The following is a 20,604-nucleotide window of genomic DNA, read 5'->3' on the forward strand; positions in this document are numbered from 1 at the left end:
TAAATCCAAACCTTAAGCTATTAAAAACAAAAAAGAATACAAACTCATTTTTAGAAGAGACGGAATAGCATTTCCATCATCTTAGGTAAATGAAAAAATTCAAGGTTATTTTACATAATTTTCAAACTTTAAAACAAAGCAATGTATAGTTAGTTTAAGTAAAATTAATCAGTAAACAGTCTTCAATCAACTAATGTTAAACTTTGTTTATAAGTGAAGTATGGTTTCTCAATATACTGTTGCACATGTATGTGAGTAGTTGTGCATATTTAATCCCTTCTGAAGGAATGTAAAGAGCATGGGACTAGCAGTCTATTGGTGTATGATTTAGTCCACTCTCTACTAACTACCATTATAGTTGATTATTTCCACCACCATTTGGACCTAATTTTTTTTATCAATATAGTTCCTTAAAGTTATAATAAGTCTTAAGGCATTAAAGAAAATTTAAAATAAATAACAGAGGACAAGTGAAAAATCTCTCATATGACTTTTAGAAAGGGGCATACAGTGGTTTTATATTTATACACATAAGTGCTTAATGAAAGAAGTGTAACACAGGAAAGATATGGTAGTATATTCATCAGAAAAAAAAAATCATGGATTTAGAATCTGGTACAGATAACCCATATCTAAACAAATCAATAATTAGTATCATAAAATACACAATTATTAGCTTCACCTCAATAAGTTTAAATTACTTACATCATCTTCATATTTAATGTGAATGTCTGTGATTTTTACTTGTACGTTTTTAATTACTTGGGTTGCCAATTTTTCCAAAAATGTATCCTTTTTGGCTTCTTTTGGCTTATCTATAAAAAACAGAAAAATACAAGGTCAAGAGTTGAAATTCTCACATACTTCACTATCAAATGACCAAAGCACAGCAAAGGCACTACTCAACAGAAAGGACAGCCTATTCTGGTGTCCTTGTTTTATTTTAGATTTATTTTAGACTTTAATATGTGTTTCCAAGTTAAAACTTATTTTTGAAGTTATGGAGTATCTAACATTCATTTTACCTTTGAAGACAGAAATCAAGTGGCGATGTGTACAAATAACACATGGCATAAAAACTACTTTTACCTACCTTTCGAGCGATCAAGACTTTTAAAAGGTTTCTTAAAATGTTTTTTGTGCTTTTTACGTTTACGTCCTTCTCAGTGGAAGCATTTTAGTGAGAAAAGGATAAAATTCAAGTTAGGAGACTAGAGGACAGAAAGAAAAACAAGAGAATTCTTCCTAACAGCAAATTCTGGTACAGTTCGCTTTACTTCTACTCTAAACTGACCTGCTATTTCAATACAAACAGAAATTCATAAACCTCCTTAGTCTAGAATAACCTCCTTTAATCTTACAAATAACTTGGCAAGTACAATTATACAAAAATTAGCAAATATCCATACACAAAGTGCTTTCAATATTTTTGACTCTTCAATTGAAGTTTAACTTTAATTTCAAGATTATCAAAATACTGGAAATGTAATAATGACCAAATATAAAACTTTCAGGGAAAGGTTTTCACAAATATATGGTAGGGACACAGGAACACAAATGAAATGAATGGTTAGGTTGGTGACAGGTAACTTCCTCTGGATGACACACCTCACAAGCAAAACCCTTGAAGGAGTTAAGGATACAAAGAACCCCCAAAGAGAAGAATGTACATTGAACTGTACTTTGAAATTGGCTTAGTAATTAATTCCTTTAAAACCTCATCCTCTTTAATTGGCACTGCTTCACTTTTATGGCATTAAGCAACACCCATCTGATCCAAGTTACACATCTTGACACTCAACTTCCTACTAGACATCATCTCTAGGCTGCACTCTTAAAGTGGTCTCCGTATGGTCTCGCTTGCCTCTAGTCTCCACACTACCTCCAAAATAAACATCCTCGTATGGTGCCACTAGACTAATACCTTCTACAATGCCATTCACAGCCTGCTAATCCCCTACTCAAAATTCTTTTTTAAGGCTCTCTGCAGCCCGGCAGACAAAATGAAAAAGTGTTTGCATGACACAAAGGTCCTTTCAAGATCTGACCCCCAGCTCCTTGTGCCGTTCTATCTCCTCTACTCATGCTTGCGCTGGATACTTCAGAAACACTATTCTTACCTAACAAAACAAGCCTAACTTTCTAATGGCTAATGCTTCTCTCTTATATGAATAATTCCCAGAACTTCAATTGCCCTCCCTGAAGTTCTTCACCAGGCAAACTCCTGGGAGGCTCCCAAATCCCAGATCCCCTAAGGCCTTCTTCAACTATTCCAAGCAGCTCCAGGGCCATCTACCTCTGCATCTTTACATAGACTTCCACTAAGCAGTGATTATACTGTAATTGAAATGTTTACACAACTGTCTTGCCACTAGGCAGGAATCTTCATTAGGACAGGAATTATCCTAATATGTAGGCACACGGCACATGACAGGCATCTGTTCAAATGAGTCAAAAAATCCACATCTGAACATTGTAATAAAATATATAAACCCAGCTCAGGTTATATATATAGCATTTGAGAAAATACACATGAAATTTAGCTTGAAATCTTAAAACTGGGGTGCCTGGGTGGCTCAGTGAATTAAGTGTCTTGACTTTGGCTCCGGTCATGATCTCACAGTTAGTGAGTTTAAGCCCCACATCAGGCTCTGTGCTGACAGACAGCTCAGAGCCTGGAGCCCACTACGGATTGTGTATGTCTCCCTCTCTCTCTCTGCTCCTCCCCTACTCACACACTCTCTCTGTCTCTCTCTCTCTCTCTCTCAAAAATAAATAAACATTAAAAAAATTAATAACTAAATAAAATTGTTCTTGATATTTTAAAGCAAATTCTCCTGCCACTATAAAAACGAAGAACCAGGGGCGCCTGGGTGGCTCAGCTGGTTGGGCGTCCGACTTCGGCTCAGGTCATGATCTTACAGTTCTTGAGTTCGAGCCCCATGTCATGCTCTGTGCGGACAGCTCAGAGCCGGGAGCCTGCCTCGGATTCTGTGTCTCCCTCTCTCTCTCTGCCCCTACACAGCTTGCACTCTGTCTGTCCCTCTCTCCAAAATAAACAAACATTAAAAAAAATTAAAAAAACAAAAAAACCCCAAAGAACCAAATCCTGGATTCCAAGAATAAAACCCTAAGTTTCAAGACGAAAATATTTAATAAATACATAAACAACCTGGATCTTGTTATTACCAGTATTTCTTGCCATAATGATGGTCCCTAAGTCTTTTTCATTCATAAATTAAACATCTAGAAACAGACTGAGTTCTCAAAGAAGTATTACTTAAAAAGAAACAAGAGGGGTGCCTGGGTGGCGCAGTCGGTTAAGCGTCCGACCTCAGCCAGGTCACGATCTCACGGTCTGTTAGTTCGAGCCCCGCGTCAGGCTCTGGGCTGATGGCTCAGAGCCTGGAGCCTGTTTCCGATTCTGTGTCTCCCTCTCTCTCTGCCCCTCCCCCGTTCATGCTCTGTCTCTCTCTGTCTCAAAAATAAATAAACGTTGAAAAAAAAAATTAAAAAAAAAAAAAAAGAAACAAGAAAGACAAAGTAGCCCTGAAAACTACCCCCACTTGACTAGAACAGCTTTCAGAGACAATTTCAGCTTCTGGGTTTAGATACTACTGTAACTCACTCTTCTTACCTTACCTTATTATCTTTCTGGCTTCACAACTGTTTTAGCCTCTTGTTTCATCCTTATTTGATCCCAGTGTTAGAAAGTTTCTATTTAATCTGATGAATACTAAATTTATGATTCTCAATCACTCTCTAAATTGGTCCTCTATTTTGGTCTTGGGGCACCTTTTACACACTTACTTGAGAACCTTTCAAAGCTTTTTATTAGTGTGGGTTACAACTACTGATATTTGCCAGAGTGGAAATCAAAACTGAGCAATTTTTTAAAAATGTATTAATTCACTTTTTAAAAACTACTATGCGATAGCATTGATAACACATGTTTATGAAAAATAACCATATTTTCCGAACAAAAAATTGTAGTGAAAAGAGTAGCACTGTTTTACAATCTTACAAAAATCTCTTAATGTCTGGCTTGGCAGAAGACAGCTAGATTCACATACCTCCTTCTGCCTTTGATCCGCTGAAATATGTTGTTTAAATTGAAGCATATGAAGAAAATCTGAACTAACCACATACACGTGCAACAAAAACAAACAAAAAAGGGTGGAACATCTTCATGGTCTTTTCATGTAAATACGGATACTATACCCAAACTCAACAAGTGGTAGTTTCTTAAAGGTTAATTCCATTTTGGAATCTGAAACTCTATCAATAAATTTTTCATCCAAATTAAATTAAATTGGTTACCTTGCACTTTAAATGGATCTTTTACACATACCTCATTTTTTTTTATCACTCATTGGAAATAAGGAAATATTGCTTCATTGAATTATGCAGATCTTCTCAATGTTGAGTGATTTCATTATTTACTATCAAAAATCCCATTTGTTAGTACCCCTGCCAATCTCATCAAAAAGGCTTAAGTACTGGGAAGCTGCCAAACTCCAGGTGGCAAATACAAGTTTTCCAAAATTCTAATTTTTGCTCAAAAGCTAAAATCTTATTATTAGCAACAAATATCATGAGTTGATTTTTGTTGAAGTGTCTACCAAACACCCAAATCTGAATAACAACAGTCTGTCAATCACTCTTCCATGTAAAATGATTTTCCAGGAAAAAAGCAACTAGTTCAGCTGACAATTTTAACAATGCGCAAGTATTTTTCCTTAAGACGATTATTCTACATAAGTGCTTCATACATACTTCTCCCTTTGTCACACAAAAAATTAAAGACACATAGTCAAGAGCTTAAGTTGATTCAAATTAAATTTTTTCTATTCCATCAATAACATTTGTAAGTAATACTGGGGCTCTCTTTTGTTTCATCTTATTTTTTTTTTACTGTGAGTACATGGTAGTGAACAATACAATGGCAACCAGTATTTGGTGCCACTGCCTTGATTCATGCTGAGGCAGCCGCAATTTTACACAACACTGCTTCTTCATCATCAGCACCAGTGTTGGCACAGTAAAAAATCAAATACTGTTTTAGTATTATTATGAAAACAGTTTTGATGGTTTGGGAACTATTGCTCTGGAATAACTTTTTAAATGACATCAAATGGGGAAGGAATATACACTCAGAAAGTAGAAAGATGAAATGATCATGAAGTATACATTAAGTCCTAGCCAAATGAATGAAGATATCATCACCAAATTAACTATTCTCATTGCAGAATCATCAATAGTCTAGGACTAGTTTTTTATCCAGGTTAATGTAGTGTTTTTGAAAAGTAAACTCTGAATCAACTACATTTTCCTTTATAGTGATTGATCACTGTCTGGTTTTTTTGGGGGAGGCGGTGTTTTGTTTGTTTGTTTGTTTGATCACCAATATTGTCCAATGATTTTGTTATGACTTGAACAGGCCACTGGAATTCATTTGTACCTTGGAGGCAGATAACTCCTAGTAGGATCAGAAAACACTGCTCTGAGAGACTGTAGAAAGTTGGTCTAATCATAACAAAATTAAAAAGTGAGCCATGAGTACTTCCTGACTATCTTTTATATTAAACAAAGTAACTGCAAGGCAAATTAGCATAGTCAGTGACATTTGCTAAAGGGGCAAATTTTATCAAAAGAGAAACGCCTTTCAAGACCATTTCACTCAATGCTGTGAAATCTGCAATGCAAATTCTTCTTCCATTTGCCAAATGAACCCAAATATTAAAGAAGTTTCTAGCTGTAGAAGTAATTCTAACCTAATGCTTATTGTTTATGTTTTGAGTACACACCTCACTTGCCATTCAATTGATACAAATTTTAAGTGTGACTAATATAATAAACTCCTATAAAATTATAGAAAATATAATTAAACATGTCAAATTAATTTGTAAATTATCAGAATTATTATTTTAACATACTTGATCAATTCCCTACCAAATAAAAGAATCCTATTGTAAATGCTAAAGCTGTCAGCCTTCAAATCTGCCTTTTGTGGAGTCTCAAATTTCAGTATGCTGTGTAAGACAATGGTCTACATTTGTCTCTGGAGCTCCTACGGAGGTAAAGCAAATCACGGAGGATATGAAGGACGCCAGATGGACACCTCTTATCAAGGCTCTAAATAAAGTCTCACACAGTAAAATAGGTTCCATTTTCTTGCTTTTTACAAACCTGAAAACTACTACTATAGGAGAGAACTTGCCCAGCTGAGAAACTACTATATGACAGAGTCCACAAGGCAATCCAGATGTGAAAGTTGTCTACAGACCAAACTGTAAGCTCCACAAGGACAGTTCATGTTTGTTTTACCCCATGAACATTCAGGCATCCAGCACGGTGCCTGCCATGTGAATACACTAAATATTTAGTGAATGAACAAATGGCTACAGAAGGTTGGGAAATGGAAATGATGGTAAAGGAGAAAAACCTGAATTACATTTCCATATTTTCTTAAAAAAAAAAAAAAGGCATGTCATCAAATGGGTTCCATTAAATGTTCAAGAGTAGATAAGAATATAATTTTTTATATAACTAAATAAAATTAACCATGCATACCCACCAGGCTTGATGTCCTTGTAAACAAAGTTTTCCAAGCCATATATGAACTCCCCTGAATGTGCCCCTGCATCCGCATGGCAGCAATAACCAGAATGCAAAGCATTTAAAAGACACTTTAATTTCACATGTAAAATATGTCTAAACTTAATTCAAAGAATTAGAAATCATGTGACAGAAGAAGTGAAATGCAGTGACACCAAAACAATCTATTTCTAAGGAAGTATTCACAGTGACATCATTTCCATTATTTCAACATACAAACTTTATTATCATAATATTGTAACAAAATTTCTTAGTAATTAGAATTATAAGAATTAATCATTTCAAATTAAGCAAAGCAGACAAATTAGCACTAATATCTCACTGAATTGTTTGAAATTTTCCAACAGAGCAAAAATCAGATATTTTGGTTCCCTTTTTGCCTACTGTTTTTGCCCATTTGCAGAACGCAATATTGAGAGAGATTTACACTAACTTCAGAGTCAACTAAAATGAACTCATCTTACTTTAATTTACTCTCATCTGTCCCTTTTTATTTTTTTTTTTAATTTTTTTTCAACTTTTTTTTAATTTATTTTGGGACAGAGAGAGACAGAGCATGAACGGGGAGGGGCAGAGAGAGAGGGAGACACAGAATCGGAAACAGGCTCCAGGCTCTGAGCCATCAGCCCAGAGCCTGACGCGGGGCTCGAACTCCTGGACCGCGAGATCGTGACCTGGCTGAAGTCGGACGCTTAACCGACTGCGCCACCCAGGCGCCCCATCATCTGTCCCTTTTTAGATACAATGACTCCTTTCTATCCATTCTTGTTAGTGATGGCCAGATAGCACCATCCTCCAATTCCCTCCTTACATACAGCATAGACACGACAGCAAGCTTAACCTTTCTAAAACACAGCTCTTATGACATCCCTCTCTGGATTTTTAAAGAAAAGTAAAAGGGAAACTTACTGACTCTCTTTGTGGTTATAAAGTCTGTTATAACACGAAACTAAAAATAAAGGCTCTAGAGCCAGAGAAGGTTCAAATTACAGCTCTATCATTTTCTAGCTCTGTGACTTAGGATGACTTATTTAACTTGCAGCTTTCTCCACTGGGAGAAATGGGAACAATAGCCTTAAGTCATAGAGTTGTAACTATTAAATGAGTCAATAAATAGAAAGCATTTTGAAAAGTGACCTGGCAAATAGGAGATGCTCATTAAATGTTAGCTGCTACCATTGTCATTACCGTCACCATTATCACCATCACAGCATTCAAATCTCTTAAAATTGACCTAAACTCAGCTTTTCAACTTACATTTAACTACATTCTATCAAACTCCCAAATTCTTAGCTGTTCCCCATACATACTCCATACTTGTCTCTCTTCACTGTCCCCTCCACCTAGAAGACCCTGTCTCCTTTTCTGCAAACTCATCTTTTAGACACAGCTTAAATATGTGTCTAAACAGTGTCTGCCCTGATCTCTTTGGCTGAACATGATATGTTCATTCTGAACTTCCTTAGCACTCTTATCTTTACCTCTCTGATGAGACTCAACACTCTTCTCCTGTTTATTATTATGCGTTATGTCTTATTTTCTCAACTAAAATGTAAGGTTTTTGACAGCACGATTCACGGATTCTCTGACTTTTATGTTTCCATCAGCGTGTTGAGCAGATGGGCATAAGACTTCTCAAAAGTACCTAGAAACTAACGATATTGCCTTCAAAATTCTAGTTTTAGGGGCGCCTGGGTGGTGCAGTCAGTTAAGCGTCCGACTTCAGCCAGGTCACGATCTCGCGGTCCAGGAGTTCGAGCCCCGCGTCAGGCTCTGGGCTGATGGCTCAGAGCCTGGAGCCTGTTTCCGATTCTGTGTCTCCCTCTCTCTCTGCCCCTCCCCCGTTCATGCTCTGTCTCTCTCTGTCCCAAAAATAAATAAAAACGTTGAAAAAAAAATTCAAAATTCTAGTTTTAAACCTAGCATTCTATCCCCAGTCAAATCAAACAAGTATGTAAGTAAACAAAGACTTTCAGACTTGAAAGGATTTTAAAAAATTATATCCAATGTATCCTTTCTTAAAAGCTACAGATATGCTTCAGCATAACTAACAAAGAACAAAAGGCAAGGGACCCAGAAAACACTGAACTAAACACAGAAGAGTAATGAAGACCAATCCCAGGATGACAGCTGTGCAGCAGGACTGAAAAAACAACCATTTCAAAGGGAGATCTTCAAGAGAAAATGGGGATGGGGTGTGGGTGGGGAACCAATAGGTGGGTATGACAATAGTAAAGTAACACTGAGAGTCATATAACATTATTTCATGTGGCAAGTGAAAAGAATTAAAGGTAAATTTACACAGAAAAGAAAGCAAATAAAAAAGAAGCATTTACAAGTTCAAGAAAAACAAAAGGTTGTAAAGAAAGGAAATATAATCACAGTACATCATTTGACCTGCACAGTGAACAATTACACTGTCAGAGTAATGTAAATTTGACCTGTAATTGGCCATAAATTATTATATACCATATTCTGAGACGAGAAAGAGGGCAATTTAGAGTGAAAGATGATGGTAAGAGAAGTAAACTCCGTGACTACCATAAGAGGATATCCTAGGTAAGACCTTATGCTAATAAATTAGATAATGGCAGAACATCAGTATTTCTAAAACCACGGTTCCCTCTAAGGAATGGGTCTAAAGGGTAGAGAAGAGCAGAACAGGGGATTGACATTTTCCCTCAGAAGTCTTTTTGGGAAAACTATTTGATTTTAAAGTGTGTGTGTATACTACTTAGATAAAATTAACATTTTAAATACAGAATCTATAGCATTTGGGAATCTTTGGCCTTCATAGGAATTTAATCTTTCCCTTTACTTTATAAAAAGCCTTTCTAGGAAAATAAACTCACTATAATAAAATAAAAGGAGAAAAATATCAAGAAGTTTATTTTGGGTGGCTCAGTTGGCTAAGTGTTTGACCCTTGATTTCGGCTCAGGTCATGATCTCACAGTTCATGGGTTCGAGCCCTGCATCAGGCTCTGTGCTGACAGCGTGGAGCCTGGTTGGGATTCTCTGTCTTCCTCTCTCTCTGCCCCTCCCCCACTCACATGCTGTCTCTCTCTCTCTCTCTCTCAAAAAATAAAATATACATATTTATATTTATTTATATATTATATATGATATATATTATATATTTTTAATATTTATATTTATATTTTAAAAAGTTTATTGGGGGGCGCCTGGGTGGCTCAGTTGTTTAAGTGTGAAACTTCGGTTCAGGTCATGATCTCACAGTTAATGAGTTCAAGCCCCACGTCAGGCTTTGTGCTGACAGCTCAGGTCTGGAGCCTGCTTCAGATTCGGTGTCTCCCTCTCTCTGACCTTTTCCCGAGTGCACTCTGTCTCCCTCTCTCTCAAGAGAAAAAAAACATTTAAAAAAATTTTTTTTCATAAAAAGTTTATTTTTACAGTTGAGCAAATTGTTTAGAAATGAACTATTATATTTCAATTTTATTTTTTCCCACAAGACTGTGGGCAGCACTCTATTTTACCAAATAGAACAAATTAAGTAAAAATACTTTTTTAAAGCCGATTAGCATGATTATTTTGTTTTCAATTTTATCATCTGCTGCTTTGAGTTGAACTACTTCCTCTTCTCACCTCTCTTAGTCTCTATACATGTGACATGGTGCTTTTGTGCTTTTAAAACCAAGAAATAAGTGAAAAATAATAAGTCTCCAAAATAAAGTACAGTATTAATATTAATAATGGCGACATGCAAAGCATCTAAAGACTAGGGTGTTTTTTATCGTTTGCATGAATAATACTATATAAAAATATGACCTATATTCATGGAAACTTGAAAAAATTTATATGCAGTCAAGATAATTAAATGTATTTTTTAAAAAACAGTATCAATATATATCCCAATTCTTGAATTCATCTCTTTTAAGATTTATTTTGAAGTAATTTCTATACCCAACATGGGGCTCAAACCCACAACCCCTAATCAAGAGTCACATGCTCTACCAATTGAACCAGCCAGGCACCCTGAATTCATTTCTTTTATACTCAGAATATTTTTCTGAAAAATCTAAGATAATAACATTAAAACTGAATTTTACATTCTAAATTTTAGTTCTATCTCCCCAAAATGTAAATTTTACTATTCAGGAAGTTACAACGTAATTATTGTACATTATATAAGTATACTAGTCCTATCGACACAAACTCAGGGCCACAGATGTTCAGCCCTTATAAATACATCAAATCATCCTAAACATATAAATTTCCTAAGCATTAAACATGCAGCAGTCAAAATTTCATAGGTGCTCAATACAAAATGTACAGCAGGTTATGATTTTGCCAATTAAGCTGTCAACTACTAAAACAGGAGAGACTATACACACTTCTTACAGTTCACTGGAAACACTCAAATATGTTTTAAACAATCACAGCTAATTCCATCCAAAAAGAAAAAAGAAAGAGGAGTTTGGAGTTTATATCTAAAAAGGAAAAATATAACTTAATTTTATGTATATAATTATGCTATATGATACATATTTTATATATCATTTTATCTAAACATATATCACTATGCCTACTCATAAATATATGTCATTAAATATGGTGTGTTAACAAAATATACTTAATATGACCTGTATCAAGATAGAAATGAAATTCTAACGCTCTCCAAGTCCTTCTCCTAATTTTTAGGGTACTATTTCCACATATACTAATTAACCAAAAGTGAATAAAAGTAAATAATCACACTGAATTGTCACAAACAAAACCATTCTCACTTTGCTTTATTTAGCACACAAAAGTAACAGAAATAAAGAACACTGTTTTCATAAAAACACAGATTCTTAATCTTCAGAGGAAAGACAAAATATGCTCAAGTATGAAGAGAGAAAGGTAAAACACATTTAAGTTTTTAAAAAATTTCTTTCATTTAGACAGCCTCAATACTTAAAGTATTTTAGTAATTTTCTGTAAAAGAATCAATAATTCTGCATAAGAGCAAGCACTTGGGGACAAAAAAAAATTAGAATCATTGATAAGGAATTTTTTTTTTTTTTTAACGTTTATTTATTTTTGAGACAGAGAGAGACACAGCATGAACGGGGGAGGGGCAGAGAGAGAGGGAGACACAGAATCGGAAGCAGGCTCCAGGCTCTGAGCCATCAGCCCAGAGCCCAACGCGGGGCTCGAACTCACGGACCGCGAGATCGTGACCTGAGCTGAAGTCGGATGCTTAACCGACTGAGCCACCCAGGCACCCCAGGAATTTTAATGAACAAGCTATTTTTAAGAGATTTCTTACTGATTACACTAGGAAACAAAATCATTTCTGTCATTTCTAACTCACGGTTTGCCCTACCTTTTAAGAAAGACCAAAGAGAAATGCATTAGCATTTGTGGTATCGTCTTCTCCCATCACAGACATGCATAAACATGCCAACCAAATGATAAAAAAACGATGTAAACTGCTAGTAATTCTCACACCCCAAACAGCAACTGGGGTGTGATTTGACTTGAAAGAGAAAAACTGGAGGCCTGGAGGAATCCTTCAACTCATCACTCTATAGACTACTTTTTCATCTCATCCTTATTCTTTCTCCATAAACCAAATCAAAAGAGTCATCATATTTTTAGATAAAAACAAAAAATTAACACTTAAGGCAAGATGTTAAAATGTTGAAATCTGAAAAATCAAGTTTTTAAAAATATCCTATACGATATAAGGAGACATAGCTAGAAACAGAATTACAGCACTACTTCCTCTAAACATTATTTCACTACACTGACACGGTGAACCTCATTATCTTCCATGGATACACCTAAAAATGTAGAGTTAGAACCTATTAGCATTTGGCAAAAACAAACAGGCTTGCAAGAACTCACAGAAAGGTCTCCATAAAGCATCACAGAAAAACAAGTGGTTAAAGACAGTGGGAAAATTAAACCGGCAGTGAGATAAAACAATCGTGTGGCAATGATTCCTAAATGTGGGCCGTGAAAATATAATCAATACTGTGACATATGATTTTAGAAGAATATTCTTTCTTTGGAACTACAATTTATGAAAGCTTACAAAAGTATCCTCTTTAAAGTGCATTAAATATATCTAAAATATAGGTATATATATCTAAAACATAAACATATTGTACCTTTCTCTGCTGCTTTCTGAAGAGCTTCTTCAATTCGGGATAGCTCTTTCTGTTTAATATCTTGCAAGGATTTTTCTTCTTTTTCAGCATCATATTTAATACCTAAAAGTATATATTTAGTTCACATATTAAAAAATGCAATTATCAGATAAATAGGAAACGTTCAACCTCATTATGATTGGGAGTGTATGTGTACTCTAAGTCTTGTAAGCCACTTTTTAATTCAAAAGATCCGCTGGGGCGCCTGGGTGGTGCAGTCGGTTAAGCGTCCGACTTCAACCAGGTCACGATCTCGCGGTCCGTGAGTTCGAGCCCCGCGTCAGGCTCTGGGCTGATTAATGGCTCAGAGCCTGGAGCCTGTTTCCGATTCTGTGTCTCCCTCTCTCTCTGCCCCTCCCCCGTTCATGCTCTGTCTCTCTCTGTCCCAAAAATAAATAAACGTTGAAAAAAAAAATTTAAAAAAAAGATCCGCAATCTTTAAATTAATTTCACAAAAGTTGAAACATAAACGATCCTTCTTTATTTACAAAGCCTTTATCCAAAGGGAAAGGAGGGAAAGAAAGGAATTAAAGAGAGAAAGAATGGGGCACAGAGGTGGATCAGTCAGGTAAGCATCTGACTCTTGGTTTTGGCTCAGGACATAATCTTCCTGTTTATGGGATCAAGCCCCACTCTGCTGGCAGTGCAGAGCCTACTTGGGATTCTCTCTGCCCCTCTTGCTCTCCCTCTCAAAATAAATTAAGAAAAACAAAAAATAAAGGGAGAAAGAAAGAGAGAAAACCAAAAGGAGAGGAAAAGAGTGAGGAGAAGGTAAAAAGGAAAAACAGAGGCAGGCAGAAAATTTCCAGTCATCTTATCTGAGTAAAATTTTGAGTAACTATAAAAAACACGTAATATCCAATACTAGATGGTACCAATATAGATTGACAAAAAGACTCTTAGAAAATAATTCAAGAATATGTATCAACAATCAGAAAATAGGTATTTCCTTTTTATCCAGTAATCTCATTGCTGATAATGTATCCTAAGGAAATAACACCAAAGAATAAAAAAGATATCTTTAAGAACAAGGTGTTTATAAGGTTCAATGTAATAGTCCAAAACAGCAGGCAGCCCACAATGGAATATCCTATAGACTTTCAAAATTATCACTATCCCATATCAAAAATATATACACTAATTAAAAAGCCAGATCCATGTTATATATATAAAATGTGATAAATACTCTATCAAATTGAGTATGTATATAGTAAAGAACAGAAAGCAAAATATAAAAATAAAAATTGTGTTTGCTTTCTGGTTGGGAAAACAAGTAATTTTTCCCTAAAATGTCCAAACTTTTCTTAACATTCTATTGTTCTTATAACTGAAAAAGAAACAATCATAACAAAAGGTATGACTTAAGTAAATATTGCTTTACAACATTCATTAAAAATTAAAATACTATTATTTACAATTAAAAATAATCTACCTTTTTCACATGCATTTTTGAATGAACACTCACTCAAAACCAGAAGCAACAAAATAGGGGGGGAAATTTTCCATTCTTGAAATCTGTAGCTTAATACATCAGTACATTTTTAAAAACTTATTTCATCTCATTCTCCAAAAGTAAATTATTCAATGCATCTGAACTTAAAATGAAGCCTTAGTTGCAAAATAATTATTCAGAGAAGAGATTAAAATTATCAAATGGTTGGAATTATTCTTTCCAGCAGTAACATAAAAATATTTTATATAAAATGTGGCAATATATATGTGTGTATATGTAAAATGTACATATACATATACATGTGTGCATATCCATATATATAATCAGTTTAAAGTATCTTCTATTTTGGGGCGCCTGGGTGGCGCAGTCGGTTAAGCGTCCGACTTCAGCCAGGTCACGATCTCGCGGTCCGTGAGTTCGAGCCCCGCGTCAGGCTCTGGGCTGATGGCTCAGAGCCTGGAGCCTGTTTCCGATTCTGTGTCTCCCTCTCTCTCTGCCCCTCCCCCGTTCATGCTCTGTCTCTCTCTGTCCCAGAAATAAATAAATAAACGTTGAAAAAAAAAATTAAAAAAAAAAAATAAATAAAGTATCTTCTATTTTATTAAACATATTAAAATATTTAGCCAAGGTAATAATTTAATTTCACTGTGCTGTTACTGAGTGGTTATAATCTAAAACAACATACTTGCTCCAGGGACAACAAGCAGGTAGAGTCCCTCTAGGGTCGCAACAACTGCTTCTCCATAAAGGTTTTTCCAAGGAATCTTCAAAGTTAATTTATCTAAAAAAAAAATAATAATTTCAACCTTAAATTCTTATTTGAGCTACTCCAGAAGATACACATTTCCCACTTTCCTTTTAGAGAAAGAGTGTAACACAATCCTCATGCATATAATATATGTACCACTCAGAAAAAAACCAAAAAACTCCAACAATGAAATTTACAAAAATCTCTTCCATATTTGTAACTATTCACACTGTATTTTATACTTTTCAAACTTTCTGATAATTATAATTTCATTTAATATTTCCCAACTGTACGTAGAATGAGGCAGCTATTATTTCAACTTTGAAAAAAATGAAACTCAGTCCCAAAGAAGTTAAAAGAATTACCTAAGACTACCCAAGTCATCAGCGTGGTGGTACATATACCACCAGAATCACTGGTACTTTTAAATCAAGATGCCCAAAGTTTGGGGCGCCTGGGTGGCTCAGGTGGTTGAGCATCCAACTTCAGCTGAGGTCATGATCTCGCAGTTCACAAGTTCAAGGCCCACATCGGGCTCTGTGCTCACAGCTCAGAGCCTGGAGCCTGCTTCAAATTCTGTCTCCCTTTCTCTCTGCCCCTCCCCCACTCTGCCTCTCACACTCTCTCAAACAAAAAAAAGAAAACAAAACTTATTTTAAATTAAAAAAAAAGATGCCCAAAGTTCAAAGAACTGTTAAACAGGATAATAAAGTGAAGAGGAAATAAAATAATGCAACGTAAGGGAGGATATTTTGATTCACTTTCATGGCTTATGTAGGTAGGGCAGTTTTACCTGGGAATCTATTCCCAGGGTTAAAATCGCAAATTACTTCTCCATTTAAATTGTATTATTCTTCAGTTTGTAAACCTGTTGAGTTTCCTAAATGGCTCCCATGTGAGGGGAGTCTAGAAGTAATAATGCCAGTATACTTCTGGGCCATTTCTAAGTCTGATGACTTTATAGTGAGAACCACCTATTTATAACAGATACTCTTACATATGTAATTAACTCATAAACTCCTAAAAAGTTGATTTGATTGCCTTTATGGTGAGCATGAGTCTGAAAAAGTGAGAAATAATGCACAAGAATGAACCTGGACCACTTTCTTACACCATACACAAAAATAAACTCAAAGTGGATGAAAGACCTCAATGTAAGACAGGAAGCCATCAAAATCCTTGAGGAGAAAGCAGGCAAAAACCTCTTTGATCTTGCCCGCAGCAATTTCTTATTCAACACATCTCCGGAGGCAAAGGAAACAAAAGCAAAAATGAACTACTGGGACCTCATCAAAATAAAAAGCTTCTGCACAGTGAAGGAAACAATCAGCAAAACTAAAAGGCAACTGACAGAATGGGAGAAGATATTTGCAAATGACATATCAGATAAAGGGTTAGTACCCAAAATCTATAAAGAACTTATCAAACTCAACACCCAAAAAACAAACAATCCAGTGAAGAAATGGGCAAAAGACAAGAATAGACACTTCTCCAAAGAAGACATCCAGATGGCCACCCAACACATGAAAAAATGCTCCACATCACTCATCATCAGGGAAATACAAATCAAAACCACAATGAGACACCACCTTACACCTGTCAGAATGGCTAACATTAACAACTCAGGCAACAACAGATGTTGGCGAGGATGCAGAGAAAGAGGATCTCTTTTGCAGTGCTGGTGGGAATGCAAGCTGGTGCAGCCACTCTGGAAAACAGTATGGAGGTTCCTCAAAAAACTAAACATAGAACTACCCTACGACGCAGCAACTGCACTACTAGGCATTTATCCAAGGGACACAGGTGTGCTGTTTCAAAGAGATACATGCACCCCCATGTTTATAGCAGCACTATCGAAATAGCCAAAGTATGGAAAGAGCCCAAATGTCCATCGATGGATGAATGGATAAAGAAAATGTGATATATATATATATGTGTGTGTATATATATATATATATGTATGTATATATATGTGTGTGTGTGTATATATATACGTATACACACACACACACACACACACACACACACACACACACACACACACAATGGAGTATTACTCGGCAATCAAAAAGAATGAAATTTTGCCATTTGCAACTACGTGGATGGAACTGAGGGTATTACGCTAAGTGAAATTAGGCGAGAAAGACAAAAATCATATGACTTCACATATGAGGACTTTAAGAGACAAAACAGATGAACATAAGGGAAGGGAAACAAAAATAATATAAAAACAGGGAGGAGGACAAAACAAAAGAGACTCATAAAGACGGAGAACAAACTGAGGGTTACTGGGGGGTTGTGGGAGGGGGGATGGGCTAAATGGGTAAGGGGCATTAAGGAATCTACTCCTGAAATCATTGCTTCACTATATACTAACTAATTTGGATGTAAATTTTAAAAAATAAAAAAAGAAATAAAAAAAAAAAAAAAAAAGAAAAAGTGAGAAATGCCCCTGAGCATAACAAAAAGGGATTGCCTGTTCCCTACACCTTTTCTTCTTTCCACTTACCCTAACTCATTATCCTCTCATCATTTATTATCCGAAATTCCACTGGAATTGAGTTAGTTATATTACTGCTTCCCACTGATAGAACAGACAAGGTTTAAATTTTTAAGTAAAAAGATAACCAACGAGCACCACAAATATTTGAATACCAAAACTTAGAATACCAAACTCTTAGAATACCAAAACTTTATTAAGCTTACAAAGTCACACTGACTTTATAGGTTAGGTATAATATTTAAACTTAAAAAAAATTTAATAACTAATATAAGTACTCCATAAACCAAAACAGGGATAAATATAAAAAAATATGCTTTGTATCCCTATATGTTGGGATAGGGTCAATAAGAAACCCTGAAGGGAGCCATTAAATGATTATAATACTTTAAAAGCATAAAAAGCCAATTCTGAAAGATTAGCAAACCTAATATAAATCTAGTTCTAATAACATAATGAATAATGTAAAAGTTCTTTAGTCAAATATAACTCATCCATACCCTGGAAATGCAATTTTAATACTATGTCCTAATTTCAGATCTAACTTCCTTAAAGACAAACCTATATTCATCCTTGCCTCTCCCACACCTACTTTCATAGTCTCATATATAGCAATGTGTGTATAAATATCTCAAAGGTAAAAGAATGAATGAAAGGCTGTAACTTCACTCTAGGATGTCAACTAAGCATGCAGGACCACAATACTCCTGGGTATCATCACAGATAACTATCACCACTTCACACAACATAGGGCTCTGTGTAACCAACAACAAAAAGATAATGCATGCCCTACGGATGCTTGCAATCTGGGGAGTGTCTCCTGTTTGAAGAGACAGAAACATAAAAATGCTACTTTATATTAAAAGGAACACATGTAGGTGATATAAAGTAGACTCAAAGAGAAGTATTCAAGTAATTGCTAAGAGATGACAGAATAGCGAAAGACAAAAGCTTCCCTGAATACAAAATAAATGAAGGAAAGCGATGTGGTGAAGCAGAAGGGTGACAGAAGGCGAAGGAAGGATGGATGGTGGCGTAAATGAAAATTCTTAAAGTAACAGCCAGTTGTCTAGGGTTGTAACATACATTTAAAAAAAGTAAAAATTGGCTAATATGGGACAGTTGAGAGGACTTCACAAAGGACCTTTAGAGGACCTACTAAAAAGTTTCTTCAACAAAGATGTATGCTTAGTTATGGATGATCTTATAAGCGTTTAGCTGCAAAGACTTTCTACTTACCAAGACATATCCTCTATACCACATTGCTGCATAATATATCAAGTGAAATGGATGAAGAAAACATGAGGGAAATAAGCTATACTTAAACTTTATTTACTAGAGTTTGCAAATTATACTACTTTCACATATAAAGAAAGAGCATACAAAACTTAGGTATCAATTTAGAAAATCAAGATATATTTTTGTAGTAGAACCAAAGCCCAAAAACTATCATTGCAGTTCAAATGCTTCCTTTTTAGAGGGTAATATTCTACCCTTTTGCCAAACACTTTGAAGTATTTATGTATTACATATAACATATATTAGGTCCAGAACTCCAAAAGTTTTAACCAACATAAGCCAAAAACTTCTCACATTTTTGTTCAAGCTAAAAAATTTTAGATTAAATAACACAGGAAAAGTAAAAACCTAAAAGGACTAAGAATAATTCAAACGAAGAGTACTTACCAATTTGGCCAGCTTTAACTTTAAAAGGAACATCCAATTCACTCTTCAAAAGGAAGAAAAAATTTAAAAGACAAATTATTAAGCTCTCCCCTCATTTAAATACACAATCATCTCGAAGGAAAAATATGAAACAATTTTCTGTATGTGAGTAACTCATAAAGGACATCCTGAAAAAAAGAGTTTCTATAGACTTAAATTTTACTTTGAGGAAAGAATTCATAAGAGAAACAAAACTATAAATAGGAACAATAGAAAAAGAGTTTGTAGTTAAAGAAAGTAATTGGGTAAAATGGTTACTTGTTTTAATAAACCAAACCAAAACAGATAAAATTCTATTAACTTTTAAAATAATAGATGGACACTGCTTATCTGAAATATTAGAACAGAAAGAGTCCTTTCACAAAAATTAGCTGAAAACAACAACTGAACTAGTTTCTCTCAAATAAAACTTTCAGTAAATAAACAAAAGAATCTTTTTTTTAAATTATTTTAACATTTATTCATTTTTGAGAGACAGAAAGAGATAGCATGAGCAGGGGAGGGGCAGAGAGAAAGAGGGAGACACAGAATCTGAAGCAGGCTCCAGGCTCTGAGCTGTCAGAACAGAGCCCGATGCGGGGCTCAAACTCACAAACTGTGAGATCATGACCTGAGCTGAAGTCAGACGCTCAACTGCATGAGGCACCCAGGCACCCCTAAACCAAAGAATCTTAAAAGAGAGATGCCTGGGTGGCTCAGTTAAGCAGCTGACTCTTGGTTTTGACTTAGGTCATGATCTCCTGGTTTGTGACTTCAGGCCCGCATTTGGCTCAATACTGAAAATGTGGAGCATGCTTGGGATTCTCTCTCTCCATCTCTCTCTGCTCCTCCCCTACTCTTGTTCTGTCACTCTCAAAATAAATAAACTTAAAAAAAAAAATCTTAAAAAGTAGATACCCAACTTATGATTTGCCAAATTAGAATTTATTTTAGATAAGTTACTGACAAGTAACCATCAATAATATAAATAAACTTCCAGGTATCTGGATTCCAAACCACTAAAAAGTACAAATAACTTTTTTATTCACAGAGTACCGAACAGTAACTGATATTCACAACAATTACTGGAGTCTTTAGAATCATTAAAAATTAACCCAATCAGAATACCCTTTCTGTTAGAAATATACCTTTGTACATACAAATACTATCACTCTGGTGACCGAAATACAGTATTAGGTAACAATTAACTAAAATAATCAATTTACCCAATCATTTGATTACTCAAGAATTCTAGGTAAACAGGAATCGAAGACAACACTGATGTTTTTCTAGACCAGAACAGGAAATTCCTCACTGGTGCTAACAGAGCAGCTCTACACCCAAGGCAGCAGTAGGCGGTAGGAGGGGATACATTCATATTATATCTTATATTATACCTGATACAACCTCTAAGCTATACACTTC

General features: G+C 35.3%; 1 protein-coding gene across 5 annotated transcripts in view; it reads right to left on the bottom strand.

Moving 5' to 3' along the window:
- Positions 1–20,604, bottom strand: part of VPS13C (vacuolar protein sorting 13 homolog C) — a 197,697-nt gene that overhangs the window by 161,317 nt on the left and 15,776 nt on the right. For 3 of the 5 annotated variants that reach the window (XR_015252691.1, XR_015252690.1, XM_086710842.1), the window contains exons 3-8: positions 19,162–19,204; positions 14,913–15,008; positions 12,736–12,837; positions 6,578–6,640; positions 1,094–1,159; positions 706–815 (exon numbers count right to left, since the gene is read on the bottom strand). Coding sequence is in view for 2 of the 5 variants with exons in the window: in XM_086710842.1 (XP_086566968.1) it covers positions 706–815; positions 1,094–1,159; positions 6,578–6,640; positions 12,736–12,837; positions 14,913–15,008; positions 19,162–19,204 (480 nt within the window). In the remaining 3 variants the exon portion in view is untranslated. The remainder of the gene's footprint in view (positions 1–705; positions 816–1,093; positions 1,160–6,577; positions 6,641–12,735; positions 12,838–14,912; positions 15,009–19,161; positions 19,205–20,604) is intronic. The other 2 variants (XR_015252692.1, XM_086710843.1) reach the window with 1 other exon arrangement.

The sequence above is a fragment of the Puma concolor genome, chromosome B3 (assembly GCF_028749965.1).
Source record: "Puma concolor isolate L17-30 chromosome B3, mPumCon1.1.hap2, whole genome shotgun sequence".
NCBI classification, from domain to species: Eukaryota; Metazoa; Chordata; class Mammalia; order Carnivora; family Felidae; genus Puma; species Puma concolor.